This window comes from Echinococcus granulosus (genome assembly GCF_000524195.1).
Source record: "Echinococcus granulosus chromosome Unknown EG_S00033, whole genome shotgun sequence".
Lineage (NCBI taxonomy): Eukaryota > Metazoa > Platyhelminthes > Cestoda > Cyclophyllidea > Taeniidae > Echinococcus > Echinococcus granulosus.
Window position 1 is genome coordinate 769,924 of NW_020170413.1, and position 11,656 is coordinate 781,579.

Genomic DNA, 11,656 nt, shown 5'->3' on the forward strand with positions numbered 1-11,656 from the left:
CTAAATAAAATTAAAATTGACAAAAAGATACCTGAAATTCGGCTACTGGCTTTTCTCTGGCACACTCATGCCCAGTGTCCTAGGCACAGCAAGATACAGATGATGAAGTTCAACGGCTAGAGCCCGATGTTATTAAAGGTTAGTTCCATATATTTAGTAACTTTAAGAAAACAGATATTTATTGGGAGAAACTAGTATTTCAGAGAACCGAAGTACATAAAGTATAAAGCTCTATTTGGTCTTTGTAGCAAAGAAGCGGTAGCTTTTGATCCAAACCTATGTGCGTCGTTTCATTAATCACCATTGAGATGTGTAAGTCATTGAACATACAATGTAAAAATAGAACTTCAAGGCACTTCCAAATAAGGTTGATGCAAAAGCGAATTTTATTATTTAACCAAGGTTAAGGTAACCAAAAGCTGTTAAAGGCAAACAGCACCCTACATTTGACTTACACGTCATGGCATTCCATAATTGGCTAAAGGTGATATCTGTCAAGCCGCAATAGGAATATTTAATAGATTGCTGTTTAATTTGCGTCAATTTTAAACTAACAAACTGCATAGACCAAGTTCGAGGATTTTCACCTGTCCTATTTAAGATCACCTTTGCAGGACGCAGAAATCGGTCCTCCTGGATGTGATGAACCATAGACACATTCAAGTTAGCGGATGGAAGGAGCGAATCATCCTTATGAATTAATCAAGGCAGCTTTATAGAATATTTGCAGTATACACTGCCTTAACTTCGTAGCCGTACTTTAATGATTGTCATCATTAAATCTAGGTGGATAATAGCAACTTAGATCAAAGTAGAATTGTTCAGCCAGTGAAATGGTTAGAGATTACCTGCAACAAACTATCTAACAAGAGAAACAGCGATATTTACTTTAATCGTTGATAAATGTAATTAACTAGATAGCGCAGTGTCTGAGTCGTTTCTGATGATAATGGATTGTGCCAGGATAAAATGAACTCTATTACAGATGTGCCCAGAAATACTGATAAGGCAATTATGGAGACAACTGGAGAGCTCAAGTACTTAGCCAGACAAGACTTAAGAATAAAAATTGGAAAAATAAAGGGGGTTTGCACAGAAGCATTCTCAAATGATTTTTGCACCCCCAAAATCTGCGAGAAATTGGAATTTTTAAAAACTATTTATTCAAATAGGAATTTAATTTGGAAATTCCTTGCAAAGATAGCGAGATTATCAATTATTAAACCCACTAACTACTGAGAATACAAAAATGAAGTAGGCTAATTAACTACTGGAACTGCTTCTACCAGTTGAGTTGCGTGACCGCTGGGGATACAAGGTTGGCTGTGTAGTTGGATTATTTTAGAATGTCAAACTTGACTAGCATTGAGTGCATACCAATTTTGTTTAGATCGTGCGTGCATTTTCTTGGCCGAACTCTAAGTTGAAGGCTGATTGTAGTATTTTCAAATGCACCACATTTAAGTAGGTAATAATATCGTTATAATCTTTCAACTAATCGACTAGCTAGTAACTCAAATCGCTAAGCGAAAAATTTCTAGCGGATGTGTTGCCTGTTTAATGGATAATAAAGTCCCATGGAAGCATATCATTGCTCTGCACTGCAAATATTTATTAATGATCTGAATTTGTGGAGGAGTTTGAGTGGTTAGCAGAGGTCACAAATTGGTACTTCAATTCTAAACCCGTAAGTTCCGACAATAATTTAAAAGAAATACAAATTTGTGCAAATGGTCAACTTTTCTGCCTATTTACATAAGATCTCTTGCATTAGGAAAACTAAAACTCCGATAACCTGAGATTTATTAAAGCATGGTTTCCAAGTACAAACTGTCTGTCTGTCTGCCTGTTGGCCTTTCGAGTTAATAAACATGTGAATACAAAATGGAATTGAAAGGAATAGTGGGGTTCAGTAGTTTGGTCTTTTAAAGTCTGTGAATGCCGTGTGATTTCCATCCGAGGCCTATCAAAAGGGTGTGAAAGTAACCGTCTTACGCTACCATTTTGATTCCGTCGCCTTTCATTGGGTATGGGGGATCCAAATTTTACTTCTGAAGGAACTAGAAATTTCTCCGGCGCAGTTTGGCAGTAAGTGGTAACATACAACGTACTCTTGCTTTCTTTCTTGATGAATGATTGCTTCCATCTTTTTATAGAAATAAGAAATAGTAAAATTTGTAGAATTTTAGTGAAAACAACCTGTCATTTGCCAACCCAAACTGACAGATTCCTACTTGGATTTAACCATATCCAAAGAAGCAAGGTTATGACCCAAAATGAAGAAGATAAGCTTTTTGCTTATAGAAAAAGAGAGCTGCATTTAAGAAAGGGTGGCCTTTTTAGCTTATGTCTATAACACTGCATAAAATCTACGCAAATAATTACTGATATTTGAGAATAACCAGAAACATTATCTTCCGCCAGACTTTACCTATTCTGAAGAAAACATAGAAACCCCACATAACTCAAAACCAAGTAATTTTAGCTGGTTTTACTCTGACATGGCATAGATTTCTACCTAAGTAAAACGTTCTTGTCGTTGCAATAAAAAATTTAAAACATCTTTTCATCTTCTTTCGTCCCTAGGGGAAGCGTTTGATGAAACAAACGAAAAGCAAAGGACAGATAGCCTCCAAGTTATCCTCTGGGTAGGCAAAGCGCATAAATTTCGTTACTAACAAAATTTTCGTAGAACTTGCCAATTTTTACTCAAACCGCTTCTATACACCATTTATTGGGGAGGCCAGCCACGACTAACAAATACCAGGTTTGTGTTAACAAGCATATTAATCCGATATGCGAAATGGATATAAAAATTTATTGGATCATAAATATTCATAATTTCAAAGGAGTAGCGAGTGCCAAGCAGAATATTGCCGCCAAATTTACGACATTTCATACTGTGTTGTTTAGATGCAGCTAAAAATGCCACTATCATTCCAAATTTACTAAGATTTTTAATCACTAACCAAACTTTTTATTTTGCACATGCTTAGTAGTCCGGTTTTGAGCTTAAAAGTTATTTTTATTGATAATAAATGATTTGAGGCTAAAGTATTTTACTGGAATAATTTGAACAGTGTAAGGTAAGAGAAAATGAGGAGATTAAAAGTAGGAATCCACAGATATTGCAAACGATGACGAAGTGACATTTAAACACTTGATAAATTTCTACAATGATTATGACTAGAAGTTAGGACCTGCTTTGTATTTGCTGTCTGTTACCAATCAGTGAAACGAAACATTTGATGAATACTGAAGGAACATCAAACTGTTATGGTAGCAGGATGATTACTTTTTCAGATATAGCTTACAAATGGTGGTTCTCCCAAAGTGAAGGATATAACTCTTTAAATCAAAATGATTCAGCATGATTTGTGATTTTTTAGGTTGTCCGTTTTATTCCCAACTACTCTCCTTTTCGCCTACTCTTGAATAACTGTCAGATTAAAGCCCAAACTTTTTCACCAGAAAAGCATATATTCTAGCTTCTTATATCTAACATTACTTCACATATGGGTGCATTTTTTCGGGTAGTGGGGGGAATCATCCTTACTTGTACGTATAATGCAAGATTTATCTTGCGATCAAAGTATGCATTCGATAGTTGATCCACTTCAATATAAAAAAGGATTTCACATATCCTTTAACGCAGTTATAACTCACTACAAACATCTATTATATAAACATATTGCTTAAGAAAATCTCCCTAGTAGTTCTTAGAAATAAACTGCAACAAATTGTAAGCTCTTTTATCTATTGTTTAGAGTTAAACTTAAGATCGCATCTTCCATCTAAATAAAGTTTCAGTATGTTTATTAAGTGACCAATAAGATAATGCTGTTAACAGTGCAGTTTTTTGAGTTAAATTACTCATAACCGACGGAATTTTAGAGCCACAGGGATCTTTCAAAATGCAACTTTCATCAGCACAGCACTTCATTTTCCGCACATTTGATTGGAGTTTTCGCATCATCAAGTTAACTTTGAAACTGATGAGTGCGATCTGGGCATGGCTGCCTTACGTACCACGTTTAAACCATTTTATAGCCTTCGATCACTTGAAGAAGGTAAGATACGCAATGACAAAAATAGTGCAAGAAATTTGATTCTGTATATGAATTACCATACGATGATGGATTAGGCTAGAAGGGATTATTTTCACTTGATAATGATGAATTTTAACCTTGTGTCAAGAATTTGTGCTGGTTTGTGTTTTAGCGTAGTAGGTAAAAGAAAACTTCACATTGTTGCAGACATTTATTTTCAACGACCACTTAAGGTAGGGTTGTCAATTTACTGACGCACATCACACATGTTTTGTAACAAAAATGTCCACATAATCTTGATTCCTGATTACCGAAAAATCCCACCGAACTGGCATCTTTAAAACCCCCAAGATGACAAATTTACTATCCCTAAGAAATAGGTTTAAATTTTAACCTACCATTCACACACTGTTCTGCGTGCAAATCAAACAGCACAGGCGTTTGCGAAAAGCCTCAGGCAATTTTGGTGCTAAAATTGATGGCATTAATCTCCAACATATATTTTGTGAAGCGAGGCCATGGATTTGAGCCTCGAAGGAGCTTTCTATACTAAAGGTAATGGTAAGTGGAAAATGTAAATGAGAAAATAAAAAAAATCAATGGAAAACACTCATTAGTACAAATTCATAAGAGCAGTTTAAAGCCATTAATGTCATAATCGGTGTGATTTATGGTATAATGTATTTTTACAAGTGCTTTTGAAGCCAAGTGGGGACCACTAGCATCGAAAAGCGTATAAGAGGATGTTAATCTGACGGTAATGTGCCAGAAACTAAGTAAGATCTCCTACGTTACTAATGGCTGTACAAATATCGTGAGTCAGCCGACACACTGTTGCTCAAAAAGATGGCCAAGATTGTTCTATGCACTTGTGTCAACCAGAAAATGGTGACGCAATATTTGTAAATGTCTACCAAAAACTTTTGAAGCAGCCTGATGCGAAAATGTGATTCATTGCCATCTTAGTGGTGGAACAAAGACGACAAGTCTTGCTTCTATTGTTGGATGTCTTCTCAATTCACCACTGCAAAAGGAACACTTATCGTTGCGAATGCATAAAATCAAAGCAAACGTGTCTTTTGATTGGAATAGCAAGCACAATCATCCAAGAGCATTCATCATGTCAAAAGGTTGCTGCGATTTGGGTGTTCCAGAATAACGGAAAATGTATACTCGATGGTCCTTTCTATGTGTTGGTAAAACGGTGAAGGGTAGGCTTGTGAATATGCTGGAGGACTGCTAAAAGTAAATGTAGGCTTCATTTTTTGAAAATAATCCAGCATTTTATTTCTTTTTAGAAATTACGAGTTCTTGTCTGGTCTGAATGGCTTAAAAATGAGTTTCTTTAATGCAACTGTCTGCTGAAAAACAGTGTAAAAGTACAAAATTTGACCATACTTAGGGATGCAAAACATAAGGTAAGTAAAGAACCATAATTTTTATTTGCACTTGAATTTCACTCAACCATATAGAGGATAGTATCCTTGGGTTGGAGGAAACTCCTGATATAGACCGCTATTACTTCTTGGTATCAAACCAAATTTGGGGCGAAAATTTTGGGCGCTTGAGCCCATGAGCCCTCTTGCCGTTGGCCATTCAGGAAACAGTCTGATTGAACTCAAGACAGTTATTAAGCAAGGCTCAGTTGCATCAAATGCTGCCATTTCTCTTCCTCATGTTATTCTGCTTCCATGAGGCTGTTTTCGGATTGCGCCTTTGTTCCTCATTGTGACAGACTTAATCAACTGGATGTCCGAAGTACCATGCATTTTTATTTTTGTGGTTCAAAGCAGTTTTCTTTAAATTCGAATTCCTGTTTACATAGTCAGGTTCTAAAAGACTCAGATGCTAAGAATTTACTATGGGAAGAGGTTGAGGCATCGAATAATTTAATCGCAATTGCATAAAAGGAGGAAATTCTGTATGAAAGGAAAATAACGAGCATTTTAGGTTACCATTTACTATTTATTGAACATTTCATGCAGACTTAAACATTAAAAATAAGGTATTTTTAACAAGTCAATGAGTAAGTCGAGTCGAACAACTTTAAAGCCACTGTAGTATCAACCGCTTTGAGCTTTTTATTTGCACCAGAGCTACTACAAGAGTTTGTCATCAACAAAATGGGCTTTTGTTCTTGTACCAGGGATTTCAAAAAGGTTTTGTTTACTTTGCCAAACACTTGTCTCCAGTGTTTACTGCTGCCGAATTTTATGAAAGCAAACACACATTTAGTGGAAACATCCTGATTCCAAATATGCCTTTCAAACTAAATCTCCACATGATATGTCCATGCTTGATGTTTTTAAATTGAAAAGGAGATTTTAAAGAAAGTACAATGTGTCCTAATAAACAAATTTACCTGAGGGGGCAATATCTGCCAAAACTTGCCATCAAAGCAAATATGTCTAGCACCTATTGGTGCATGCCGGCTGATCAAAGAATCGAATTATCTCATCATGGTTGAGAATATCCCAGCCACTAACATACAATCACTTGTAATCAGTTTCGATGAAGTGAACTGGTTTGCCATTGACCCCAAGTGAAGGGTTTGTTTGCGCAATCCTTTTAAGCTACTCGGTCTACACTTCTGCTTACCGGCACGGCTATCCAATCTGCATAATTGTGAGACTCTCCATAGGTTAAAACTAAATCTCTTCCACCGCTCCGTGTTATTACGTCTTTACAAAGGGCTTCAGATGTTCTAATAGTAGTAGCGACAAACGAGATCGCTTTGTCTGGAAGGCTGCTTAAAATTTCTGGACGATCATCAATCTTTAACGTTACGAAAAGCGAAAATCTGACGCAGTTGGTTGCATCTGTGCTGATGCATTGCAAAAGTATAAATTAAGCATCCTAGTAATCACGTAAGCCCTGTGTTTGATAAGAAGGGGGTTAATGAATAAAGGGAGGCCAATTTAAAACCTTACTACACAAATAAATACAATCTATGTATGAAAATTTCCGAATTGGATGAAAAATTTTGCTTTACCTTGCCTTAATCAACAAAATGGAGTTTGGATGAACAGTGAGCCGAATTAGAGCGAAAATATGGATGCAGGTGTGAATAAATTATGAATGTTGACTTCTTGACGTTCCTATTAACATTTACATATAAATTGCCAAACGTACCAAAGGATGGAGAATAATGTGCAAAATGATATCTTCTTTAACCATCTTGGAGCCCAATACAGTGCGCAAGTCAGTCGCTCTCCCAGTGCACTTCATAAAAAGCCGGAGGGCCAGATACAATGCAAATGATGAAACGCTTTGCTATCTTTTAAGTAAAATTTAACATTTCTGCAGGTAGTTTTGATGCATTGATTTCGTAGAGGTGGTCAGTGTTAAGCTTGTAGATACCTCCAGCTGACTGTCACCTCCTCTTTGTGGCAGACATTGACTGGTTAAATGAAATAGACAGCAAATAGGAGCAAGATGGGCTAGGATTAGGATTTCTTGACTTTTAAAGACGAAAAATTTATAAAAGTAAAGATTGCAGCTGGTGCCTTCTAAGGGATGAACTTCACACAGAATCCTCCTTTAGTCATCCGGTTTTTAACAATAAAATATGTAGCTTTTTGAAAAATGTAGAGTTAAAAGTGGCAGTGTTTACTGCTTATTCCTAGTGCTCCTATCCTTCCATCCTTCCTTGGTCTGCCTATTTAGTAGGCCTTGTACCTTTAAGTACCCACTGACTAACTTTGAACCATCCCTCTTATCCATCCTAAACCTATTCATTTCGTGCGTAAAAAGTGTACAATTAACACTTCGTTCTTTATTCTTCTTACATTACCATGCAATAAACAAAATATTTAAGGAAGCAAAGGAACGAATATTCCCCTTTTTCATCACTTATTCTCATCATATAGACCCTCTAAAGGCTCATAAGAGTACTCGGGTTTGAGGATCCACGAAAAGTCGCGCCTGGTGCAGACGAACATGCAGGCCTTCCAGCTGTAAAAACGATTGCGAGTGCCACCACAACCTCCGTAGTAAAAGGGATGACAAGTGTTGTTGTAGGGATCGTAGTAGTAGTTGATACTGTAGTTTCGGCACGGTCCAGGGGCGTACGGTTCGTAGCAAGCGGGATGAACAGCACCAGAGGCTGTGGAAATTGAGAGAGAATTTAGAAACTTTACAAGCTTTAAAGGCTTGACTGATATGATTGGGTTAAAATTCCGTTTTCCGAATCTAGGCTAACTTGTAAGAGCTAAAGGTGCTGATTTCAAATCCATTCTGCAAGGTATTTAACAAACGAATTATTGGCCAGCAGGGTTGATGATTATGTCCGGTAAAAGGAAGACTAAGACTGATTTACCGTTTAAAGTGTGTTTGTTATGCTTCAACAAAGCTCAAAGTATAATACTGTCAGAATTACATTTATTGGCTGCCATAATTTATGAAAGAGAAGTAAGGTATGCAGATAAAATAGTCATAATAACAATGGAAATGAAACATCGGCATTGTTTGAGCCATTATCATCAAAACAATAATTCAATCAAACTTATTAAAGTCTTGGAGTTTATTTTATCTTAGTTAAAAACAAAAATAAAAGCCACAGACATAGGAAGCATTCAAAACACTCGATCACTTTTAGAAACATGATTTGGAAAACCCATTCTAGGTAAGTTAACACGCTCACTTATTCCCTTTAGGTTATATGAATGAAATTCCAGACAAAATTCTGCCTTTGTGAAACTAAAAAACTGTTTCCTTTGGCAAAAATTGGGTAGAATTTTGTTTAAATTGAGGGTATTAGTTGAGCTTACCTTTAAAGTACACAAGGAGGAAGCAAAGAGCAATGATTTTCAGCATTATCCGACGAACCCTATCTGTGCTTATGTCAGAGTGCTCTCCAGCGCCGTCTTTTATACGGACGTGGCGGAAGTAACAACTTTGAACCCCACCATGGCGCAATTATCTTCCCCGAAATTAGCTGTCAATCTGCTCCAGCAACTTCCGGTTTAAGGTGACCCAGATCAAGATATCATGTAAGGATTTAAAGACCTAGGAAAAACGAGGGTTAAGTGTGAAGGATTTCAGTCAGAACACGAATGTATGTCATTTATTAAAGTGACATGGACTTTATTAAACCAGAGAAAATAAAAACTGATGCAATAAACGCCTGCAATTCTAGAGCAAGGAAGCTAAGCATAAGAAGCACAAATAGTTGTCATGAGACTCAATGAAGGTTTTATTAATGCCTAAAAACACTTTATCATGAACGCACACATGAGGCGCTCAATTCTATACGCCACTTTTATGAAAGTCGAACAAAAGACTGAAAGGACCACACAGCAATTTCGTATGCAAATAAAACAAGCATTTTAATCATTATTTTAAAATTCAAAAGTCACAAGGGACCCTCACATCAAGCAAGGAAGTTAGATTCCCCACGTGATAGATAATTGAAATTGTTGTGGTAGTAAGCTATAAGAGCTTTCTATGGCAAGTGCTAGTTGCCACCATAAAAGTAATGAGCCAGTCTAGGCGTAGCTGATCAGAATGGTCAACAATTTTTAAATATACAAACAGGGCAATGCTCAACAACTGAGATTTTTGAAGACGTAAACATCTAGATCAACTTTATTATCTCAAACAGGGATTATTTAATCTTATAAGACGCTAGAACACGCAAATATATTCAAGTAAGTAATTTTGCAATAATTACAAAGACGGTTAGTCCTTAGAGCTTCCAGCTTCTTTCTGTAAAAATGTAAAATTGAATGGTCCCAGTCTAAACAGCGCTTCGAAGTACGACCTATTCTCAAATTTCTCTGGATCGAAAGAGGAATTATTTACTGATTTAAAAAATTGACGCGCGATAGGTATTGAGCCAGGTTAGCAGTTCCACATAGTTAACGAAACAAAACCTGCTCTTCTTGGATGGTTTTACCATCTTTTTTGCCTAGTACTGTCCATGCCCTTTGAACCCTGGCTTAAAATCATAAATACACTTAGGAACCATGAAGAATCCAACTCATATTTTACTGGGTGAAATGTCTCACTTCACTTCCAAAGTTTTAATTTAATTGGAAGCCTCTCTTATCATTTTGTTCGGGGTGGCGATCTTAGTGGTGGTAATGACTCATTAGAGTCATTTATGAATCTAAATGCTAATATTATGAAGAATTCTATCACTCTTGGATCTCGATAAGATTCATCTAGAGTGGCTTGAAGAGGCACTCCTCTAGGATGATAGGCAATCACTCCACCTAATTACTTTCTAAACTTTGGTCTGGAGGCAACTTATCTTTAAACAAATGAATCACGACGTCTTACTTTAATTTTCTATTTCATCATGTGAAACTACCCAGATCGTTAGATGGATTTTCCAGATTTGTCCAATTTCAGAAGTCAACCACCTCCTAAACAGGGATAAATCACTGATAGTTTTTTACCATAACCTGAATGAATTCAAAAAGGTTCCATTGTACTCTCAACGACTCCCCACAAGGCGCAGTAAATGTCTTCCAAATTTAAAATTCCTTGCTAAAGTGTAATTTATAGGGATTAATTGACCTGGCATGATTTTATTTCTGTAATAATTATGCCTTCCCGCCTCCTAATACTGTTTGTTGCAGAAGGTCGATTTTCCTGCCGAAAGCCATAATATTGGTTTAATCGTTGTTTACTCAAATTTTCAGGTTTTGAGGGACAAGCCATTTAGCCATGAACTATTATTGTCTAGTTTGCCTCAACATAAAGTGGAAATTGCTTTGAACTATCTCTGAAAACAAAGCATGGTAATATTGTTTTGAGGACTTTTATCTGCCCCAAGATGCAAGATTGGAAAAAGCCCTAAAATGATTGCATATTTTCCAATGTCTTTTCATCTGTTTTACGAAATAAGATTTGTTAAGTAGCCTCTTTACTTTACAGATTTCCTTCAAATGACTTAAGTTTTAAAGTAAAATAATGATTTCCATGAAATCATGCTGCTGATAATTTACGTGCAGTTGGTTTGAGATGCATGTATCGTCCAAAATCTACCGGTGCTTTCGTTTTCAGCTCACGCATATTATGTTGTGCGATCATCGGTTGTTATGTCCGTGTTACTCACAAACCTTACTTGTTGATATTTTGAGCTTCCATCAGCATTGTACTGTATAAATCATTCTAAAATGAAACAAAATAATAACAACTTTTGTTTTTTAAAAGATACATCATTAAATGTTAAGAAGGACAAAAAGGACTGTCATAATCGCAAGCAAACAGGCAGTCGGAGGAATAAATAAAATTTACTTTTGTAATTATACGGTAAATAATGAGAACCAATCATCCATTAAATTGACCAAAGCCAACCACTGCACTCATACACCCTCATTCAGCCACTGAAATTTGAAATTAAACATGTTGAATCCATTACTTCCCGCCAGATTTGGGCATCTTTTTGACTTTGTCACAGTTATGATAATGAAAAGTTTTAAGACTCGTCTGTCCATGTGTGTGGTCCCGGCCCCCTCCCAAAAGTGGCCGAGGCTTCTGCATTCGTCGTCGATACTGCTATTACATTTGCCGCCAGTGCGTTTTAGTTTACCGACAGGACCACCCAAAAAGTGAAGTCTTCTAAGACCGCCAAATTACTGTTAAATAGAAATTTGGCT

General features: G+C 36.5%; 1 protein-coding gene across 1 annotated transcript; it reads right to left on the reverse strand. All coding sequences in view use genetic code 11, as the record gives it.

The window, feature by feature from the left end:
- Window positions 1–7,897: 7,897 nt before the first annotated feature.
- On the reverse strand, window positions 7,898–9,971 carry EGR_04958 (Collagen alpha-3(VI) chain; the record flags this gene model as incomplete). Its single annotated transcript, XM_024494207.1, has 3 exons — window positions 7,898–8,154; window positions 8,819–8,943; window positions 9,946–9,971. The coding sequence occupies 3 exons, from the start codon at window positions 9,969–9,971 to the stop codon at window positions 7,898–7,900; spliced, it is 408 nt and encodes a 135-aa protein (XP_024351444.1).
- Between the last annotated feature and the right edge of the window lie 1,685 nt (window positions 9,972–11,656).